The following is a 23,434-nucleotide window of genomic DNA, read 5'->3' as shown; positions in this document are numbered from 1 at the left end:
TCAACATTTGTTTGCATCGCTTTTATTTATAAAGAATTAAACTTTTACATCAAGATCATTGACTCCACAGTTGATTTTGTTTTCTCCTTCTCGCTGTGGACCTATTTGGTGGATTTTTTTTGAGCTGTATATTCAGGGCCAGCTCAAGGGACTATGACACCCTAAGCCAATATTTGCATTGATGCTTCCTCCCCCCTTGATGCAGTAGCTCCCCCTATATCTCAAGTCTCCATCCCCTCCTTATGTTGGTGATAAAGGGTGCCAGAATCCTGAATTCCAATCTGGCATCTCTCCCTTCCTGCCCACAGAGGGGAGGGAGGAGTGAGGGAGAGATGTCGGAGTGGGATTTTGGTGCTCTTTATCACCGGCACCCTGGGCTAGGACCTCACCTGGTCCAAGGGTTGAGCCGGCCCTGTGTATATTGGCAGTCCATTGGCTCAGTTGCTCTCATGGTAGATGCAATGGCATTTGCTCTTTCCATCTCAATTCTCACCCCCTGATACAGCATCTGCCCCACATCAGATCTCACCCCTGAAGGCCCCCGATCCAATTCTCCCCTCCCCACACATCTGATCTCCCCTGATACACTCTACTTACATCTTATCCCCCCTTAAATCTACCCATACACACAATCCAATCCCCCCCTTCCTAAGGCCCCCATATGAAGGTCCAGGCTCCCACTGACACTAAAACCCCACCAGAGCCCTACATTCCCCACACCCTAACTCCCCTCCCTGGACCTACCCATGGTCAGCATTAGTAGTCCAGTCCCCCAACAGCAGTGATCCTCTGCCACTGCCATCTGGTTCAGCGCTGAGATTTAAAATGGCACTGATGCCCCCTAATGTTATTACCATTATCCAGATGAAGGCAATTTTGGGCCTCTATCCAGATAAGTTATACATATAGCTTAAGCATGTCAAAGTGTTTAGAAGACCTAAACTACATATATAGCAGTAGTGTGGTGTCTGCATAATATGTACATTCAGTGCTGCTAAAGAAATGTCAGCATTCAATTTAATGCAGTTGCCACCACCACTGCTCTGGTCTTGTTCATGTACTCACAACAGCAGCAAAGATGTATCTTTGGTCTTTTTCTTGTAAAAACAGCAATACATCAGTCAAGAGCAGAGCCAGGATGTCTATAAACCAAAAAGGTTAAAAAAAAAAACAACCTTGAGTATCTTTTGAAGAACATATGAAAACAGTAAAGCTAGCTTAAATGCTAGACTAAAAATGTGTTGATATATTCTACATGCTGAAGCAACTTTATCGTCTTTGAATTTGGCTTGCTGGTTTGCTTCTTTCTTTCTTTTTTTGGGGGGGGTATGTTTAATACAGGAATCAATTTATCTAACTTTCCCCTTCAATCTATAAAAGGTCACCCTTTTACTTATCTCCACTACGAGCGTCGGAGCATTTAGCATTCAGGGCCATGGAAGAAACCTCTACCGCGGCTTAGTAAAAAAAGAGGGGGAAGGGATTAATTTGCAATGAATTTAAGCATTTTCCTCTTTGAATGTGAAGAACAATTCTATAACAGGGCTCCCACATTTGTGTGCTGCTTCAACAAGGACATGTACAGATTGCTAGCATATTTGTGGTAAGTGTGCAGTGATGCATGTTAAGAGACAGCAGGGTGATTATGAGCTATTATATAAAGGTGCTATATGGCATGGGGGTAAATCTCAAAAGACTGCCTCAAGTTAGGCACCTGAACTGTGGGAAGGAAGTACAATTCTATAATGGAGTAATGAACTTGATTATATTGCCTTTCTGTGGTACAACAAAAGTGCTTTGTTTGTTACTGGTGGGCTCACAAACTTAGGGCAATGGAGGATTAAGTGACGTCAAGAGTCGTAAGGGGTCACAGTGGGAATCAAGCCCAGTTCCCCTGGTTCTCGGTCCACTGTGCTAAGCATTAGGCTATTCCTTTACTCCTCTACATTGTTATGGAATACTAACATATGTCTGCAGTCACTCGCCAACTTTGCCCTAAGCACTTATGCTAGGTCAAATGGCTAGTGTAAATGTTCACACCTAACTGCTGTCAGTTAAGCATGTAACTAACAGTATTCTATAATTTTAGCGCAGTGTCCCTCAAACTGTGTGTCACAGCACAGTGGTGTGCCATGAGAGATTCTGTACCCAGCCTCCTCCCTCCCCACACGGCTCTGCGCCGTGTCCTCCTCCCTCCTTCCATAATACCTTGCAGACTTGCCCCAGGCCTGCCATAAGCCCTAGTGTTCCAGCGGTGAGCCGGGACAGGAGGGATCCCTCACGCTTCCTGTCCCTGCCAATTCTGAAACATCACATCTCCCTCCCGCCTCCCAGACCTCTAGAAAACCTACCTTAAAAGCCCTGGTGGTCCAGCAGTGACCCGAGGCAAGAGCAATCTTCCTAAGTAGCAATCTGCCCCGTGTAGAGCTCCCTATCTAAAATGACTGCTGCGAGTTTTTACGGCAACCTTGCAAGACCACAGGAATTCGTGAAGTTGATGCGAGAACTCACGGCAGCCATTTTAGATAGTAGCTCTGCACGGGTCAGGAGCAATCTAAAATGGCTGCTGCAAGTTCTCAGGGCAACTTTATGAGTTCCTGTGGTCTTGCAAGGTTGCTGTGATAAGTCACAATAGCCATATTAGATAGGGGCTCTGTATAGGGTTACCAGATTTTATGGGGGAGGAGCAGGGAAGGGAAGGCGCAAGCGTTGGGTGAGGTGGGGTGAAGAGGTGCCGGTGCCCCCACCAAGGTGGTTCCCGGAGCAGTCCTCCCCCTCCCCTTACTACAACAGATCGCTGCCTCCCACAGTTCAATAACGGACCTTAGAGAATTTATAGATCCAGAGGACTGATAATTGAGATCTTTCTCTTCTTTTATTAGAAGCTGTAAATTAAGATATTTCTGTGTTGTTGACAAGAAAGGAATCCTGACATTTTGGCTGTGTTGCACTTATAGAATAGGCTCTCATCCACAACATCAGGGGCACCTAATTGCCCTCTGTGTTTGATGCCTTTGCATGCTGAGCTGAATAAAAATTTAACATCCCATCCATCTTGCTTTTATATAATTAAGTTGTACAATTTTGTGTACTGAAATATTGTACCTTTAAAACGACCTGTTGCAGTTTTCCAGTAAACCAAACCTTCATGCAGCAGTATCCTCTCTTTGCTTAGCAGGTCCTGCTTCTTGAACGCATTGCCATTTTTCAACTTGGCATAGGTTTTATTTTCAATCTTACTCAGGATCTCCAGCAATTTTTGCTCTTTCTCAAATTCGCTGACTCTTAAATCTACAGCTGCAATCATGTCCTTGATGAGACAAAGAGCTTTGCACAGGTCGTCATGCTCCTCAGTCCATTCTATGTGAAGTAAAAGATATTCATCATGAGAAAGAGTCACACTACTCAACCGACGTCTAAACAAAAAATATTATATCTGAGTGGTAATTTATCAGGCTAAAATTCTACAACATATCTAAGTGGAAGGAATTGCAAGTTGCACAAAACACAGCAGTCAGATTGATAACGGGAACGTCAAAATATGCTCATATTTCACCCTACCTCCAACAATTACATTGGCTGCCAGTTGTTTTCAGAATTCAGTATAAAGCAGTAATGATTTGTCATCAATTCTTGTATGACATTATACCTGAATTATTTAAGAGTAAGATGACTATTTATTTACCAAATAGATCTCTGTGTTCTGAAAACTCAGCTCTATTAAAAGCAAATGTCAATCCAAAATACGTTGAGACCAGCACAATGACCTCTGTTGTGCAGGGGTTAAATTGTGGAACTCACTCGTGAGACAATTACAAAAATGTGGTGAAAAAGGCAATTTCAGGAAAATACTCAAAACGCAGTTATTTGTAAATGGCTTTTTCTAGATAGTGATCCCTCATGACTGCTAACGTCTGAAAATTTCTTCATGATTGTTTGTATAAGCCTTCTCTGGCTTTCATCCTTTCACGGCTGATTTTCTGAGTATTTGTTTATGCTTGTCTGATTTTATTTGTTTTATATAATTATGTATGTACCTTAATTTAAACCATTTAGGTTTTAAACGATTTAAATAGAAATTTTTTAAATAAATAATAAATAAATATTAGCTCCAGGGGGTGCTTATATGGCTCCTGGTCCCTAAGAACCAGTGCAAGGACAACATGATAGATGTGAAATGGTATGCTATGGGTAGCACTCTGGGATGTGATTATTTACCTATGTTCCCCAAATAGATCCAAGTCATTACCTCTGCATAATATAATGGGGTTCATTTTTAAAAAAGAAAAACATCCAAAATGTGGCATAAAGGGGCAGATGGTCATTTTTCTCACCAAACCCTGATGATTTGCTATTTTCAAAATCCATTTTCTAGACCAGGGGTGCCCATACTTTTTGGGCTTGCGAGATATTTTTAACCTTTTCCTATCGTAATACATTTTATGCTATGCTGGTTCTAATCGTAATTATTTTAGCAAAGTTTTGTATTATTCACAGTTATCATTTACGGTATTGTAAACATAATGTAAATAAGTCATAAGTTTGTAAATTCAAATATTTTGTGTTCCTGGCTCTTTATTAGTATGGGACATACGATGGCAACAACATTTTTGGAATGTCCCATCATCCGGGACACACAATAGGAAAAAGTTAAAATGACTAAGTCAAAATTTTAAAAAAACACAAAGCACACTGTACGCAGAGAAAATGTTAATTATCATTTATATTCTGGGGTTTTTTCAAAGAGGTCAAGGCAGATGACTTTATGCAATGTCACCTCAGTAACATCTATACAAATATAAATATATACTCCCTCCCTTTTTACTAAACCGCAATAGCAGTTTTTAGCGCAGGGAGCTGCGCTGAATGCCCTGTGTTGCTTTCGATGCTCATAGGCTCCCTGCGCTAAAACCCGCTATTGCGGGTAAAAGGGGGCCATAGTGCAAAATATAGACAGCAGATATAAATTCTCAAAACGGACACATTTTGATCACTAAATAGAAAATAAAATCATTTTCCTACCTTTGTTGTCTAATGATTTCATGAGTCTCTGGTTGCACTTTCTTCTTCTGACTTTGCATCCAATATTTCTTCCCTTCTTTTAGCCTCCTGTATGCTTTCTCTCTTCCAGACCTCATTCCCTCCCCTAACTTCCTTTCTCCCTGCCCTCTCCCCTTTCATTCTTTCTCCCTGCCCTCTTCTTTCTTTCTCTCTGTCCTTCTTCCTGTCTCCCTGCCCCCTTTCTTTCTTTCTGTCTGTATTTCTTTCTGTCTCCCTGCCCCCCTTTCTCTCTCCATGCCCCTTTCTTTCTTTCTGTCTTTCTCTCTCCATGCCCCTTTTTTTCTTTCTGTTTCCCTTCTTTCTTTGTGTCTCCCTGCCCCCCTTTCTTTGTGTCTCCCTGCCCCCCTTTCTTTGTCTTTCTTTCTCCCTGCCCTCCCCAAGCCACTGCCGCCACCATTGGGGAACAGGCCCCCAAGCCACCGCCGCCATGTTCTGAGCTTTCCCTGCTTCCTGACGCCGTAAAGAGGATGCAGAAGCATCAGGCTGACCAGCCTTCCCCACCTGACGTCAATTCAAGAATTGACGTCAGGTGGAGAAGGCTGGTCGGCCCGACGCTTCTGTATCCTCTTTACGGCAGTGATTGGCTGGCCTGGAACTTCCTCTCTGATGTCAGAACTGACATCAGGTGGGGAAGGCTGGTCGGCCCGGCACTTCTGCGTCCTCTTTACGGCATCGGGAAGAAGGTAGAACACGAAGGCAACACAAATCTATCATGGAGCCCAGGATGGGCTCCGCAATCGACTCGCGTTGCCTTCGTGATCTACTGGTCGATCGCGATCGACCTTTTGAGCACCCCTGTTCTAGACATTTATGCTGTTTATCTGAAGTTCATTTAAATCTCAAGAGGATGTGTTAGAGGTGTGGTGTGGACAGGACTAGGCCAGGCTTATGACCTGGACGTTCTCCTTGATAACTTTTTCACAAAATTTTCTCCGATAAGTGGGAACTAGACTTGCTTAACACCAGACTGTGTTTCACTGAAAGCATCTTCAAGAGCCAAGACTACATATGGTGTTCCTCAGGCTAAACACCTTCTTGTGAATCATTGTACTGATCAACCATTATAGATGGAATAACATTCCTCCCTGAAAACCTTCTCCAAACAATCCATGCTAAATCTTGTTCGTTCAGGACACAGGCGCCTGCATTCTAAATCTCTTCCAGTTATTTATACATATAAGTGCTAGGGTCACCTAGATTATAAAACTACCTTTTAATGCATAACAATGATAATAGTCCCTGAATATTCGATGCCCTAAAATGGCGCTTTCCACATTATCTCTTTCATGTGGGAGTTAGTGCTAACTGCAAATGTTCATGCTATTTTCTTGTGCTAAATAGCTAACACAACTTAATAAATAGGGGACTTGATTTAACCAATGATTATTTTCCATTTGCTTTGTATTATGCTTACTTAAATTGCAGGTGGGTGTATTGTGTTATATGCTATTTAGGAATTATTCTACTTTTATTTTGTTTTGTATGACTTATATTTTTTCAATAGACTACTTTACGAAATACATTTTGAGCATTAACTCCAATCAAAGCTTCAACCTTCAGCTGAATAATGACTACATCATTATTTACCTTTTGAATATTGTAGAATCCTTTCCACCAAAACAGGGTATTTAGTGATGCGCTGAGTGACCAGTAGAATGCACTCTGGGATTTCTCGACGTCGTGTCAAAAGATTACTATTCCGCAGCTTTGAAAACATGTATATAGTTTATGAAAGAAAAACTGTAGGGTAATTAAAATTTCTTGCAAATGCAAACTCTTCACAATTAGGCTTAAAGAACTCAAAATATACTCTCTAAAGGAAATCAAGAAAAGGTAGGACAGAAACGACACATTCATGTATTAATCATCAAACAATTCAGTAAAGAACAAGGTGGCAACATCTCCACAGGAGGCAAAAAACCTTAAGGATAAAGGGAGAGGAAATATAAAGAAATATTTATGTATAAATGGTGGTGGATGTTTGGAATAATCTACCAGAGGTGGTAGCAGCCCTAATTATGCTAGAATTGAAACAAACTTGGGAAATATACAGAGGGTAGCAGTAAGACCAAGTGAAGGAGAAGAAGCAAGGCCTGAGTTAGGTGTGAAATTTCACTAAAACATTGAATAGAATTGCAAAGAACATAAGAACTGCCATGCTAGCGAAACCAAACCTTTACACTGATTGAGCCCTGCATCCCTAAAACCCCTACCCAGGGAGATCCTCAGGTCTACTCAGTGAATTTTTTTCTGGCAAAAAGGTGTCATACTCAAATACCATCTTTTGGACTCTTTTGAAGTGTTTGTTTCTCGCTCTCTTAAGACTGATCGGTCGGGTCACACCCTGATGCAGCTAGTCGGTGAAACGCTGGCCTCCGTCGGTGTGCCGATCAGTTTAAGATAAGTGGTTTTTCCTCTATCTATTTTTTGCATATGTGAAGCATTGTTTTACTGCTCAAATGCTCATTATAAATGAAGGTTTTGCCTGTGAGGTTACCGTCTAACCACCTTTATATCCACCTTTGTGGCGGTGGGAGGGCCTTTTCTGAGGCTTTTTCCTTCTTTTTGAGTGAATTTAGAGCTATCACCTGCTTCACATAGTTTCTGCAAAACTTTATTACCATAACGTTTATTGACCACAATAGTCTCCAATTGAAAGTGTTGCTTTATATACTCAAATACCAAGCCACTGCTAACCCAGATTTAATGAAAACATAATATGTAAAAGAACAAACACTTTCAACAATAATGATGATGATAATGTCCAATAATATTAAGTGAGAACAGCATAGGCTATAAATTCAATCAAAAAAATGAAGGAAAAAGCCTCAGAAAGGGCCCACCCACCTCAACCAAATGGTTTTTCAAAGAAGAGGTCGAGTGGACACTTCACTAGCAAAAAACCTTGAAGGTTTTTCGCCAGTGATGTGACCACTCAACCACTTCTTTGAAAAACCATTTGGTTGAGGTGGGTGGGCCCTTTCTGAGGCTTTTTCCTTCATTTTTTTGATTGAATGTATAGCCTATGCTGTTTTCACTTAATATTATTGGATATACTCAAATACCAAGCCATTCTTCAAGAGTGGAGTAATCAATGAGGGACCTACCTGACAGTAGCCCAAGCCCCCGGCAACTAGCCATAGAATCCATGAAAAGGCAGCACTGAGGCCCTGAGTCTATAAAGGCCACCTAAAGTTAGCCACTAATATCAGCACCTAACTGAACTGGTTAATAGGATTAATTAGGGCATATATTGGCACTCAGCACCTTACAATTGGTGTTAAATGGACTTAATTGAATGTTAGGCACCTAATTCGAAAAACTGGATTCTATAAAAAGTAGGCGCCTACAGAAAGTGGGTGAGGTTAGGGACAGATCATGGATGTGTTTTTGAGTTAGGCACCTCTTTGTGAATTAGGTCCCATTAGGCTCTGATATCAACATTTAACTTTAGGTGACGAAAATACTGGCATAAATTGGGGCTGCCTAAATGTTAGTATGTTGAGCGCCATCTAAGCATGCTTAGGCAACGCTAAGCATGATTCTATAATGGGCGCCTACGATTTATAGAATTGGTGCCTGTATTGGCACCTAACAATAAGCGGACTCTATAGAATCAGGGCCTGAGTGTGCAGAACCTGAGCTTATCAAGCAATGGAAAAAGTGTCGATACTCAGTACCCCTGAGCCCCTTCAAAAAAAAGCCCTGAGTCTACCTATCTAATAATTTAATGGAGCAGTTTTCCAACAAGTTACCCAAACTTTTTTAAATCTGCTATTAGATCTGACTACATCCTCCAACAGGGACACACAGCCAATGAATGAATGCATGTGCTGTGGGTATATAAATTGGGATGTCAGCAAGTTGCCAATATAGCAACCATGGCAGTCATGGGGGAAAAGCGTGATTTATCAGACATTGAAAAAAAGCATGATCATTGGCTACCAGGCCAAGGGCGGCAGCATTTCAGAAATGGTAGAGTTTGTGAACTGTTCTTGGGCTGATGTGGTTCAAGTGTAAAGTGAGTTGGCAAATGGAACCTTATGACGAACCAACATAGTGGGGCAGCACAAGTCATTGATGCGAGAGGTATGCGGTGGTCCTAATAATGTGATTTGACTGTGTATATTTAACAATTTTGTGTCATCTGTAAATCTGATTACCCCACCTATTGCTACTGTTTCCAGATCAAAATCAGCCCTGCTAAAGATCCCTGGGGAACTCTACTCATACCGTTCTTCAATAGGATAATTAATTGTGATCATATGTTTTGTTTCTTATAATTTAGCAGGTTATCTGTCTTACTAGGGAATTGCCCCTTATCTCATGACTCTTAAATTTCTTCTACATCATATGTGACATGACTTTGCTTCAGTAACTTCATGTTGGCATTGCTAACCACATGTCCATCATATTACCGTATACCATTGTCATGCTCCCTGTTACATTACATTACAATTTACTTATATATCACAGGACCATGAAGTTCCATGTGGTTTACAAAAATAGTTGTACAATGAAATGAATTAACTTAAATTACCTACATATTTGGTAAACAAATAAGTTTTCAGATGCCTCCTAAAATCCAAGTAAGTGGTTGAAGTCATAATTAAGGTGTTTAAATCTTTGTCCCAGGACGCTGCCTGGTAGGACAGAAGGTGATGGTGATACTTTTTGAATTTGTATTCTCTAACAGATGGAAAGATAAAATTGGCATGTGAGCGTCTAGTATGTTTGTTAGACGCAAATGAAAATGAATCCATGAGATAATTGGGAGAAAGTCCAAACAAGATTTTGTAGCAAAAACATTGAAACTTAAACTTAATCCGAGCCTCCACTGGCAACCAATGCATTATATTTGATACCTTCCATTTCTCAGCTACAGCAGATAATTTTAAAGATAGGTTATAGACTACCACAGGCAGATTTGCATTTGATATTTGAATTTCTTAAGAATTGTTGGGTGAACACTATCAGCTCATTGTGATATACCACTGTTTACTTCATCATTTTTTTTCATAGCATCTCTTCCAGATTTACAGAATGCCTTAGTTCTTCTAAATCATCCAGTGTACATATTTCCCCAACATTCTCTGCAGTGTAGACCAAAGTAAAGAAACTGAATGCATCTTTTGCACATGGACTAGAGCAGGTATAAACTATGGGACTGATTCTATAAATGGCAGCTAATGGTAGGCATCTAGATTGGTGTGCCTAGCTGATCTAGGTGCCAAACTTTATTATTTAAAAAACTTAATAAGCGCCATTAATTGAAAACTGCAATTAAATTGAGATTACATCACAACTAATTAGATGGAAGGCACATAACTCAGTAGGCACCTACCACTTTGAAATAGTCATCTTGTAGGCATGGTTAGGGGCTGATTCTTGGCAGATCTTGGGAGTGTTTTGACTCAGGCGCACTCTTTAAGGCCAAGAAAACCCTGAAATAAATAGAATGCGCCTAAAACTACTTTAAGTGCCAATAGGCACAATTCTATAAATAGTGCCTAAATTGTGATTTGACACTTGCACTCAGCACCTGCATGTTAAGCGCTGTTTATACAGTCAGGGCCTATGTGCTGAAAATTATTCATGCATAAGTTCCCTTCCTCAATCCTGCCTACTTTTACCAGTACAGAAGAATCAGCCTATGACTTTACATGGATAAACAAGGACTTGCCCATGTAAATCACTCCAATTATTGCCCTCTGTTTCTTTCTATATGATTTGCTACTGTTAAGAATTGTTTAAATAGAGACTTACTTTGATAAAACTCTGGAATTTTTTATTTTGTTGCAGTTCTTTGAAGAGATTCACTGCTTCTTTGTGGTGGCTGCAGAATTCTCCATAGATCTGCTTCATTTTATGTGCATTTTCTTCTGAAAACTAAATAAATAAATAAAAAAAATAAATATATATATAAAATCTTAAACTGATTCATCCAAATATTTCACACTATAGCACAGTAGATGGAGGAGGCATGTGCCACCTAGAATATTGCATCCATTTCTGAAGGCCATATCTCAAAAGGATATCATGAGGCTGGAGGTGATCAAAAAAAGTTGACCAAAATATTGGAAGCTATATGCATAACTTAGAGATGAGAACAGACAGGAGAAATATGATTGAGGTATTGAAGTATTTCAAAACATTTATAAAACTGTATATAGCACCTTCCTGGCACAGGGTCATCTAAACCAGTTTTGGGGGATAAACCAGAATATAATCCCTCCCCAGTCTTGTACCTAGGAAAGTCTCTGCTCAGCCCAAGTTTATGCATATACAGGCTATATGCATATAGGTTAATGTGTATACAATCAAAAGTGTAAGCAGAAGCAACCGACATTTTTAGGAGGCTAGTGCTCTAGACCAAGATATCTATTCTATATGTTCCTATGTATTTACTTCATTCCAATCAAGACTTTTGCTTTAAAATGTATTCAGCTCAAGAGATCAAGTGGATATCTTCCCAGGACAGATGCTAGCTGCTCAAGTCCCAGGTCACAGATCTACATATTAAACATGAATGAAATTATTTGACATTTGAGGACCCTCCCTTGTCAGCTGGTTTCACTATAATAAGGGAATCTTCCTGAAGAGAACATAAAGCTTGAAATTCAGCTGTAGTCATGTTAGTATATTTTTTTAGTGTTCTTACACGATTCCATTCTATTAATGTCCCTCAGAAACAAATTCCTAAAGGTTGCAATATGTGGATCTATAGGGCCTGGGATACACCACGATGACTTCGGGCGCAATAGATGTATCCTGTTCAGAAGTTCTATTTGAAAAGTACAATTTCACTTGAAGATTTCTGATAATGCATGCCAGATCACATCTCGCCTTAAAGGAATCATGCTTTACAGTAGGAACAAATGAAAAACCTTTATTTAGTACTGGCATCTGGGTAGTTGACAAAGAAACCCTAGATATGTTAGATATTAGAACGTGTTTGGACTGTTGGATCGCATCTGGGGGCAACTCCTCGTGTTGTATTGTGTTCTTCCTCGCCCTCTGTGGCATCTGGTCCACTGTTCCTGATGGCCCTGTTGTCCTAAAAAAACTTATTCCTCTGGACTGTGATCTCACATCTGCATCGCTACCACTCACTGAACTGTTAAGAGTCATCTGTAAAACCCTGAAATGTGGTTTTCATATTGATGTTGTTAATATTACTTGCAGAGGCAGTGTCTTGTTCAGGTGTTGTATTATTCATCCACACATAAATCGAGCCTTGAGAATAATCTTGAGTGTCTCGATGTAATTTTTTCAATTTGTTCTGTTTTTGTCTATTACGGAAAGTCGGAAAGTCTCCAAATTTTTTGCAAATCACTCATTTGATCTTGAAACTGAGTAGTATCTGGATTCGCCGTTAAAGTCAGAAAAATTTAATCAGATTCTCGTGTGACTTCTGTTATAGATTAATTTATTGTATCTACCATAAGGACCATCAGGTCCAGGGAACCTTTGTTGAGGACAGCCGCCCATTTTTCTAAAAATGTAATGTCAGTCTTGAAAATACCTGGTTGTTTTTGCATCCGCAATCCCCTTGGTATCATTTGTTTTTTGATGTATTCAATTAAGAACATACTATGTAACTCCATTCTAATAAGAGTTCTTTGAAGATTCATCCATTGATCCTTTTGTTGTATGAAAGAAGATGTATCTTGTTGGTTATCCTGTAATAACGATGACCTATTTGCCAATTGAGCAGCGAAAAGAAAATTGAAGACAGTTTTTGTCAAATGAGGAGAGTGCATTATATATAAGAAAATATTTTTTCACATTATTATTTTTCACTTATTAGTATTTCACTATGGAGGAGACATTATGATGTATGGGGCAAACTCATTTAGGTTACAGTGTTCAAGAAATATGAGTTGTCTGCCCGGGGTACACTGCCATAGATCTGATTCATTGCAGTTCCCCAGTACTGAGGTCTCTTTCCTATAGCTCACTGCTGATTGATTACACACTTGTTATATTCTTGCACTCTTTCTCATTTTAACATATATAGTGAGGGTTTTTACTCTTTCTATATTAATTGCCGATTTTCATTGGCATTTTGTTGTACCTTGTCTGAGCCATTCTGCAACCACAGAGTCTGAAAACATCTCTCAGTTAAGAAAGAACGAAACCATTCCCAAATATTTCCACCAACTGCTAATGCTCTTAACCTTGAAAGCAAAATCTGATTACTAATGGTAATGGCATAGCAAGGGTGAGAGGTGCCTGGGGCAGTGGTACCACCCCCACCCTCATCTCCACAAACTCCCCACCTCTTCCTCTCTGCATCCCTCCCTTGTCTTTTCCCATTCCTCCCCTCCACAGGTGCACTCCCTTCCTTTTTCCCCATACCTCTAGTTGAAGTTGTTGTTCACGGTGGTCAACGTGCTCCTCGCAACCCCATTGGCTCTCCCACTGATGCCACTTCCTATACGCAGCACCCAGAAATGACATCAGCGGGAGAGCCAACAGGGTCATGAAGAGCACCTTGTTGACCACCGTGAACAACAACTTCAACTAGAGATATGGGGGGAAAAAGGAAGGGGGTGCACCCATGAAGGGGAAGAATGGGAAAAGGCAGGGGGGTGCAGAGAGGAAGAGGTGTGTCGGTGTCCCCACCAACATGGCACCCGGGAGGGCCGCCCCCTTGCCAACCTTCCCTTACTACCCCACTGACTAACAGTATCAAATGCTGCAGAGATGTACAAAAATATCATTAGAAATGATTTCTCATTATCAAATCCCTTCTGTATTTGATCCAATGTGGACTGAAGCAACAACTGGTAGCTGGTTTTAAGAAAGGTTTGGACAAATTCCTGGAGGAAAAGTCCATAGTCTGTTATTAAGACAAGGGGGAAGACTCTGGATCAGTAGCATGGAATGTTGCTACTCTTTGGGTTTTGGCCAGGTACTAGTGACCTGGATTGGCCACCGTGGTAACGGGCTACTGGGCTTGATGGACCATTGGGCCGACCCAGTAAGGCTAGTCTTATGTTTTTATGAATGTTTTGGACGAAAACCAAATTGATAATCATCCAAAACTCCATACTCATTCAAAAAATCTTGGAACTGATTAAGAACAACCTTTTCTATGATTTTTGCAAGGAAACCCAAGGAAAAAATAGGATCCCTAATTCTGTTACCAGGGCAGTATACCTGTTGTACTAAGATGTCACCTATCCTGTTGATCACAACATTTCTGCCATTTCCCTCCAAAGATTCCTGTCTTCTCTCTTTCATCCTAGAGAAAAACTGCCTGTGAATCTCTAACAGCTCATCCAAGCAGGGGAATATTTTGTCCACGATGTTGTGGTCCAGTTGGAGTTCCTCCTTCATTCCTTTCCTGAATATTTCGGACATGATAAACAAAGTCTGGATGTGATGTAGCTCTGTCTGCATCAGCTCTGTAATACACAGAATGAAAGACAGGACAGTGAAAGTCGAAATTCTCCTCAAACATGTTTCTAATTGTTCTAGTTGTACCTTCCTCTTAAAAATTCTCACATTCACATGTGCCACTTTTTTTTAGCGTTGAGTTAGAGTTGTTACAAAACTCTAGTGAATTTTACAGGTTACTTTTATTCGGGTAAATAGTGATCAGCTGAAGTAAACTGACTGTTTCAAACCTGCCTTCCTCCACACAGCTAAAATTAAATTTTCACAACACGCATACTTACCCCCTCCTTTACTAACATATAGCGAAGGGTTTTAGCGCCAGCAGCAGCAGTAACTGCTCTGATGCTCATAGGAATTCTATGAGTGGCAGAGCAGTTACCGCCGCCGGCGGTGGTAAAACCTGCGCTATGCTTTAGTAAAGAAGGGGGTTAGTTAGGTTAAGAGTGTTATTGCTAGGCCAGAGGGTGGGGAAAGGCAATGGTTTAAGCTGATAAAATAAAACACTGGGGGGGGGGTCACATTAAGCTCCTCACTGCTACAAGCTGTGTTAATCTTGAATATTCAATGCTGAGGGCATATGTAGAATTAAATATCCTGGCAACCTGGAAAATAACCACCTAGCAGCCAATATTCAAACAGCTTTCAGCTGTCCTAACTATATCTGCTCACTTAACCAGTTAGTGAAGTGAATATTGCTGTTTGCCATTTAAGTGCTGGCTCCTCCCTTACTAAGCCCTTGAATCGCCCCCAATCTACCCAATTAGAGGGACATTCTATAAATGGCGCTGAAAATCAGACACCAATAAAAACCGGTGCTCAATGTTTTTCTATAAAGGATGTGCTCTTTATGGAATAGCAATGAGTGCTGAATACCTTTCTCAACTTTGGGTGCAAAGACTTATGCATCTGAAATTTGGTGTTAATCCAGGCATGCAAGTTGGGCGTGAATTCCTGCTGTTCTGTAACACTGCACACCTCTTTTCTGAACACCCCTGATCTGTCTCTGCCCTCCCATGGCTACAACCCTTTTTGAGGAGAGTGTGGCATAGTGGTTACAGATACAGCCTCAGCACCCTGAGGTTGTGCGTTCAAATCCCACACTGCTCCCTGTGAACCTGGGCAAATCACTTAATCTTCAACTGCCCAAGTACATTAGATTGTGAGCCCAATGGGAAAGCTAGAGAAAAAGCTTGAAGTACCTGTAGATAAACTGCTCTGAGTGTGGTTGGCAAACTACAAAAAGGTGGTAAGTCCCAATGCCTTTCCCCTTGAGTGATGCATGATGCCAATATCTTTTGTTTAGATGCCTATTTGTTACAGAATAACATGCAGCCAGATCAGCACACAAATCATAATAAATGCCAATTAAATACTTGTTAATTCCAATAAATAAATCATTGGAGCCCATTAACTGTTTTGGGCACTGATCTGGGATCTGCACTAGAGAGAGACACATGGTAATGGGGACTGTGTCTGGAAATTACCATGGTACCAGTAGGCTGTTCCACGGTATTGCCTTGGGAATTGGAACTGATACTATAGTAATCTCACAGCAAGGGAGAAACAGGCCAACCTTCCCCCAGACCTACCTTTAAAATCCTGGTGGTCTAGTGGCCTCTTCAGGGGCAGGAACGATCTCCACTCTTTACTGCCTGCTACCGCCACTTGACTTGCCACTAATACATTTTCAAAATGATTGCCAAGACTTCATATGGGAGCCTCGTGAGGTTGCCGCATGAAGGAGAGTGTGGAGGGGGGTGTGCGGATATCAGGGGTGTGTGGGGTGTCAGGCTAGGTGGGAGGGGGCTCTCTTTGGAGGGATGCTAGGGGGATCAGTGGATGGGAGTGAAAGACGAATCAAAAATCTCCCTACTGGTTCAGCTAATCACAGTAAGGGAATCCCTGATCAGCTAAGCTGGCAGGACTCCCCAAAGTTGCGGTTTCAGGGAGTCCTACCAGCTTAGCTGATCGGGGATTCCCTTGCAACCATCAACTGATGGCAAGCTGTGGACTATTTTTGAGATTCACCGTCAAAGATAGGCACTGGAAATATAGGCCAGGGTTTTCTGGGTTTACATTTCTGGCTGCCTATCTTTGCGTGACTCACACCTACATAGGGGCTTTAGGTCACGTAACGCCAGTTCCAGCATTGGCCATGCCTACTTTGGTGTTTGGCAGTCTAAAAATGCCTACATAGGCATGATTCTAGTGCCTTTTATTTAGGCACTGGTAGGCGCTTCAACCATGCTACTTCTTACAGCATTCTTCAATTTCCCTGTAAGTTATTTGCATGTGATATTCTGAGGGCTGTACTTGATTGAACTTTTCTTTATTTGCTGGCTTTGTTTTGTTGCTTGGAAATGGACATTGCAAGTTTGTGCTGTTTGGTTTGCCTTCACACTGAGAAAAACACTAACCCCCCTTTTACAAAGCAGCAGTAGCAGCTGCCATGCAGCAAATGCTCCAATGACCATTAAATCCCTATGGGCATCAGAGCAATTACTGAAACAGCCACTACCTTGGCTTTGTAAAAGGAACCCTAAGTTATTTGTGTGTGATATTCTGAGGACTGTTCTAGATATGTTTTACACATTAATAATTAGGATTAAATTATTGTCCAGACTAAAATATCAATGGTACTGAGCTGATGTTTGGCTTTCTGTGCGCAATGCAGAACCCAACTTGCCTCTCAAGTTGCACTTTCATTGATGTTCTTTCAATCAAACTAAAAGTTAGACCCCCCCCCCCACACACACACACACACATACACACAAACACTAGAGCCTTAAAATGTTTACTTGCAATGCCTTAGGCCCATAAAATTGCATAAAATCATCTTTCTGCTTTGAGTGGGGAGATGTGGAGAAGAAAATTAAGACTGTAGGGACGGTGAGGAGACAGTGATTAAAAATGCGGGGACGGGGTTGATAAATGTGCTTCACTGCGGGCATGGGGTGAGAATGGGAAAAAAAATCCGGGGTTACTGCTATGGCCGGCACAGAAAATATTCAGTGGCACTATCTGGTTAAGTATTGCTGAATGTCCAGAAAGGGTCAGCTCAAATGTATGAATGTTATTTTATCCTCCCTTCCTCCCCTCAGAGCCAAGTCATAATTTTCTTTTGAAAATTAGTTCTTAAGTACATGCAGTAAATATACCGGCATATTTTGCAACACATTTCAGTTGAAAAATGACCCTTATAAATATTATATCAAGTTTCAGGAGTAAAAGACCATATAAAGCAGGTACTGTGCCTTGCAAAGCCTTTATACCCTTGTATATTTTTTGTATTCTGCTGCTTAAAAGTAAAATTCATGATGCATTAAAGTAAAAGTTTGTTTCACTGATTCACGCAACATAATCTACACTTCCAGTTTGATGGCTGAAGTCGTCATGACACTTAACTCAGTACTTGATGGAAGCCCTTTTTGCATCAATAACAGCCATAAATCGTTTAGGGTGTTTACCAAATTTACACAGTGAGATGGTGCAGCTTTTGCCCATTTGTTTTAACAGAATAACTCAAACTCCTTCAAGTTGGCCAGGGATTGTTTCCTTAATCCATGACTACCGACACTGGCGCGACAGCCTAATCAAGGCAATGTCTTGATGCCAAACTGTTACCTTTTATAATAATGGGCCTGACTATGCGCCAAGGAATACTCAAACACAGTAAAATTTCTTATAGCCTTCCCTCAGTCTGTACTTTTGAATAACTGTATCCCAGAGGAGAATTAGGCACTCTAGGTAAACCTTCAGCCAATTAACTCTTTTCATACAGTCCCTTCCCCAAATACAAACTTTTGAAAATTAACAGTGAGTATTAAAAAGAAATCTTTAAAATGGAAAGGGTAATAGCCATACAGCAGGGGCATTTTAAGAAATTTAGGGATGTTTGGGGGCTATTAACAAAATATTATACAGAATGAATATTATTTTCTCCCTTTGTTCATACACGTCCAGGGTGGGGAGGGGGGGGGAATACTTTAAGATTTCTTTTGCTTAAGAACAATTGTTGGTTATAAGGGAGGGGGATATTTGATGTGAGTTAGAATTTGATGGTATATCAAGTGATGTTAAAGTATAAAATGATTGTATCTTATGTTGAAAGTTTTAAAATTGAATAAAAATTTATTTAAAAAAAAAAATTGCTTTACTAATAAATTTATTTTACAAGAAAAGGAGATACTGTTCTCATTTATTCCATTGGTTTTCCACCTTTGTAGTTTGCTCAAAGCGAGCAATTTTGAACATGTAACTTGGAAGGCCTGATTACATTTATTTAGTTAGTGAGGTAGTTAGTTTTTATAGCCTGTTCTCCCCAGGAGCCCAGAACGGGTTACAAAGATACATATACAGTAGTTTTCAGGATCAATAAAATACAAGCTACAGGATCAATAATGTGCTATAGAAAATTGAGATGGTTTCTGACAACATACATGTTATAGGGAAACTAAGAACACTGCATGCTATAGTGAATCCACATGCTACAGGATCAATAACAAGCTGCAGCACAGTACATATGTGTTACAGAAAATTGAGATGATTTGATGCTACAAATGAAAAAAGCATGAACTCTAAAATTCCTTTTATCTCCTTTAGAGAAATGCGGATATTTGTTTTTCTACTTTTTGCTGGTGACATAAGAACATAAGAACAATAGAATAGCCTTACTGGGTCAGACCAATGGTCCATCAAGCTCTGTAGCCTGGCAAATCCAGGTCACTAGTATCTGGCCAAAACCCAAGGTGTAGCAATATTCCATGCTACCAATACAGAGCCAAGCAGTGGCTTCCCCCATGCTTTTCTCAATAACAGACTATGGACTTTTCCTCCAGAAACTTGTCCAAACCTTTCTTAAAACTAGCTACGCTATCCACTCTTACCACATCCAAAAGTCACTCCATCAGTTTCAATTTTTATAGCAGATTATTTGACTACTGGACAGAAATGTAACTGAAAATTTTTTTGTTGTTGTTTGGGGGGTCATTTTTAGCCTTATTCTAAGGCCTCCTTTTTCAAGGAATTCTAAACTAAATTAAAACTTGGAGCCTGTTTTACAAAGCCGCGCTAGCGGCTACAGTGCGGTAATGGCCCCGAAGCCCATAGAGATTTAAAAGGCTTCGGGACTGTTGCTGTGCGGCTTTGTAAAACAGGCCTTAGCTTTATATACCAGGTCATCAACCAGAGGAAGCACGACACAGTGAAAAATAATTAACAAAAATATGCTAAAATTGCAAGAAGATTAATTTTCAAAATGTTTAGCAAATAGAAAAGTTTTAAAAAATTTGAGGAATTGGAAAGGACTAGGACATCTCAAAGTTAAAGGAAGTTCATTCCATAATTGAGAAAATTTAAAAGCCAAAGAAAGGCTAAAGTTCTTGACTCCTTTAATTCCTTTCCTAGAAGGAAGGGAAAATTTAAATTGCATCAGAGCTTTTACTGCAGAAGCCAATGATAAAAAAAAACCCTAATGCGGCTTGATAAAAGGAGGCCTAAATGATTAGATAATTTTTTTGTTTGATTCAAACTTTATTAATAAAATATTTTAGCACATATTAGAATTTTTCAAAGCTTTATATGTATTAGTTTTAATCCATAAGTGAATGTGTGTTAAACCTATTTTGCATGCAATCGATTAAATTTTTTATACAGGATGAAGCGCTGCATGGCTAGAAGCCAATAATCCAAAATTCCATGTCCTTTGGTAAACTACTACGGTCTTCACACAAGTTCAAACAGGGAAACTACTTCAGAATTAAAAGTGAATTCATTTTCCGTTCTACTCACAGCTCTTTCCTGAATAGACTCCATAATTAAATTCAATAAACTTGCTTTTACAAATAGGCCATACCTACCAAAAATAACATCCTGCCTTTTGATGACATCTTTTTCTTGCTTATGAAAAAATGTTGGTTCTACAGTGAGGCTCCAAGAATCTGCTTCAAACTCTAGTGCATCTGCTCTGAGGTCACTCCAGAATGGTGCGTCCACAACATCTGCAGCACAAAAATAGATATACATGGAAGCACTGACAATTCTACAATAAAAGGGCAAAAATCATGAAGTTCTTTGCTGAACATATTTTTGAATTGAATTAAGGACTAGATTCACTAAAGATAGCGATTCAATTGCTGTTGGCTGATTCCTAGCCAAGTTTTAAAACTGCGATTGATTCACTATATTGTTTGCATGTAAATGATTTTCACAGAGGTGCAACTCATTTGCATGTAAACTCCTGACTCAATCGCTTGGTGAGTCGGGGTAGAGCCCTGACAGTAGTGACAGGAGAAGCAGCCTCCTGTCACTGCTGTCAAGGCTTCTGTCGGGTTTTTTTTAAATCAGGCTGATATTTTCAATGTATTACACACTCAAAATAACTGCACGATTAAAAAAAAATTTTTAAAGCACCCCCCACGCAACAAGGTGCCCACTCTCTTCATGAACCCTATAAAATAGCCTCCGCCCGCCAATGCCCCCCACTGCCATCTCAAAATTATGGAGGGATTCCCAATCCTTCCTGCCATTGGCCCCTTTTCTTCTTCCCCCCAAAAAAAACAAATGGCAGGAGGGATGCCCACTTCCTCCTGCCAGCAGACAACAGCCCAGCCACCGACACAAGACACCCCCTCCCCTAAGTTGGGAGCAGGAGGGGTGCTTAGTCCATCCTGCTCCTCCGGACTCTAGCGACATGTCTGCCTAGGCCTTAGGCCCCACCCCGGTGCATCATGTAATGCACAGGGAGGGACCTAAGGCCCCTTGGGAGAGGTCTGAGACACCTGAGCCAATCAGGGACTTTCTTAGGGAATAGCCTAAGGAAGTCCCTGATTGGCCAAACCAAACTGGTTTTGCGATCATCGTTACTCGTTAAGTTCAGTGAATCTAGGCCTAAGTTTCTGCAAGAAGGATCTAATACCAGATAAGAGATTAAAACAAGAATTTGGCTCTGTCCCATTCTTCCCACCCTACTAAGTTATTGTTAAAATTCAGACAGATAAAACAACTGAGACTTGGTATCAATGAAAGGCAGTTTTACATCAAGAAAAAAGCTAGGGATATTGTTAAGACACATGAGGTGTTCAAAAATATCAAGTTGAGGACAGCTTATTCAAGTGGGAAAAATTTAAAAGAAATTCTGAGTTCCTCTGCTTTAAGAATGAATCATGTACAGCCATCACATGGAATTATTGGTCATTTCAAGTGTGGTAGTTGTAAAAACTGGGATATCACTATACAAGCGAACACATTTATAAATCCAGTTGATGGTAAAAAAAATAAGATTTAAAACATTTTAGTAACCGTACTAGCTGTTGCTGTATATTTGAATACATGTCCCTGCAATAAGGTTTCCACAGAGAAGACAATTAGATGCTTTAAGATTAGATTAAATGAATACCGCTCTAATTTAAAAAGAGAAATGATTGAGACACCATTAGTCTTTCAACCCATGATAATACCCTCAAACCCCGACAAATGGTGTCTTCCAATGGTTAGATACAGGGGGGGGGGGGGGGTTCAGGTCCTTTTCCTCTGTTTATAAAGTGTCACCATTGTGAATCAACACTGTGGCCCCTTTTACTGTGCTGTGGTAGAGGCTTCTATCATGGCCCAGAGCGCTAAATGTTCCAATGCTCAAAGGAATTCTATGATTGTCAGAGCAGCATCAGAGCATTTAGTACTCTGGCTTAGTGAAAAGAGGGGGAGGGGGGATTGGATTAATTGCGCCATTGAGCCATTTGGAGTTAATTTAACACCCTCCCCCCTTTTATGAAGCCATGTTAGGATTTTTTTTATTGCCGGCCGCAGCGGCATTTTCTCTGATGCTCATAGGAATTCTATGAGCTTTGGAGCTAATACCACCATAGCCGGAGATTAAAATAAAGCCTCACGACTTCGTAAAAGTGTGTGTATGTGTGGGGGGAGGTTATCATGCCGCTGTACTGGGCCATGGTACGCCCCCACCTGGAATACTGCATCCAGCACTGGTCGCCTTACTTGAAGAAGGACACAGTACTACTCGAAAGGGTCCAGAGAAGAGCGACTAAAATGGTTAAGGGGCTGGAGGAGTTGCCATACAGTGAGAGATTAGAGAAACTGGGCCCCTTCTCCCTTGAAAAGAGGAGACTGAGAGGGGACATGATCAAAACATTCAAGATAATGAAGGGAATAGACTTAGTAGATAAAGACAGGTTGTTCACCCTCTCCAAGGTAGAGAGAACGAGAGGGCACTCTCTAAAGTTAAAAGGGGATAGATTCCGTACAAATGTACGGAAGTTCTTCTTCACCTAGAGAGTGGTGGAAAACTGGAATGGTCTTCTGGAGGCTGTTATAGGGGAAAACACCCTCCAGGGATTCAAGACAAAGTTAGACAAGTTCCTGCTAAACAAGAACGTACGCAGGTAAGGCTAGACTCAGGGCACTGATCTTTGATCTAAGGGCTGCCGTGGGCACGATGGACCACTAGTCTGACCCAACAATGGCAATTCTTATGCTCACAGCTTTTTGATTCTGGTAGATACATTCAGGTCATCATAACTGGACACTACAGGATTATTCACAGTGACAGAGTATAGTGCTAAAGAGTTAAGTACAAAAATAGATGACAAAAAAGGAGGTGATCTGAACTAAAATAAATACAAGAAAAAAAGTAGTGCCATATGGGATTCATTGGGGATATTCTTTTAATTAATATTAATTTCTTAGGAAATAGTACAAAGCATAAAACCAGAAAATGGACAGTCCAAATCCTACCTAATTATTACATCTTTAATACAGTAATTTCATTCACTGAAATATTACAAAGTCCCATAATAATCAAAACAAATGGAGTGTATTCTGAATTCTCTCACCTTCAATTGCAAATGAATCCACAGATGAGATTCCTACAGACTGTAACAGCTCTTCTGAATGAGAGCGAGATCTCCAGGTGCTGGAGTCTGCTTCTGGCTCCAAAGTCAGCACAGACCTT

At 40.5% G+C, this 23,434-nt stretch overlaps 1 protein-coding gene across 7 annotated transcripts in view; it reads right to left on the bottom strand.

Annotated features, from left to right (window-relative positions):
* The window catches only part of ARHGEF28 (Rho guanine nucleotide exchange factor 28), a 524,944-nt gene that overhangs the window by 108,246 nt on the left and 393,264 nt on the right, over nucleotides 1-23,434 (bottom strand). For 6 of the 7 annotated variants that reach the window (XM_033929274.1, XM_033929278.1, XM_033929279.1 and 3 more), the window contains 7 exons: nucleotides 23,316-23,434; nucleotides 20,325-20,465; nucleotides 14,227-14,474; nucleotides 10,828-10,950; nucleotides 6,649-6,766; nucleotides 3,106-3,360; nucleotides 1,066-1,142 (listed from right to left, as the gene is read on the bottom strand). In XM_033929274.1, coding sequence (XP_033785165.1) covers nucleotides 1,066-1,142; nucleotides 3,106-3,360; nucleotides 6,649-6,766; nucleotides 10,828-10,950; nucleotides 14,227-14,474; nucleotides 20,325-20,465; nucleotides 23,316-23,434 — 1,081 coding nt within the window. The remainder of the gene's footprint in view (nucleotides 1-1,065; nucleotides 1,143-3,105; nucleotides 3,361-6,648; nucleotides 6,767-10,827; nucleotides 10,951-14,226; nucleotides 14,475-20,324; nucleotides 20,466-23,315) is intronic. The other variant, XM_033929277.1, reaches the window with a different exon arrangement.

The sequence above is a fragment of the Geotrypetes seraphini genome, chromosome 1 (genome assembly GCF_902459505.1).
Source record: "Geotrypetes seraphini chromosome 1, aGeoSer1.1, whole genome shotgun sequence".
NCBI lineage: Eukaryota > Metazoa > Chordata > Amphibia > Gymnophiona > Dermophiidae > Geotrypetes > Geotrypetes seraphini.
Note: the sequence above shows the minus strand (reverse complement) of the source record. Positions and strands in the feature narration are given on the sequence as shown.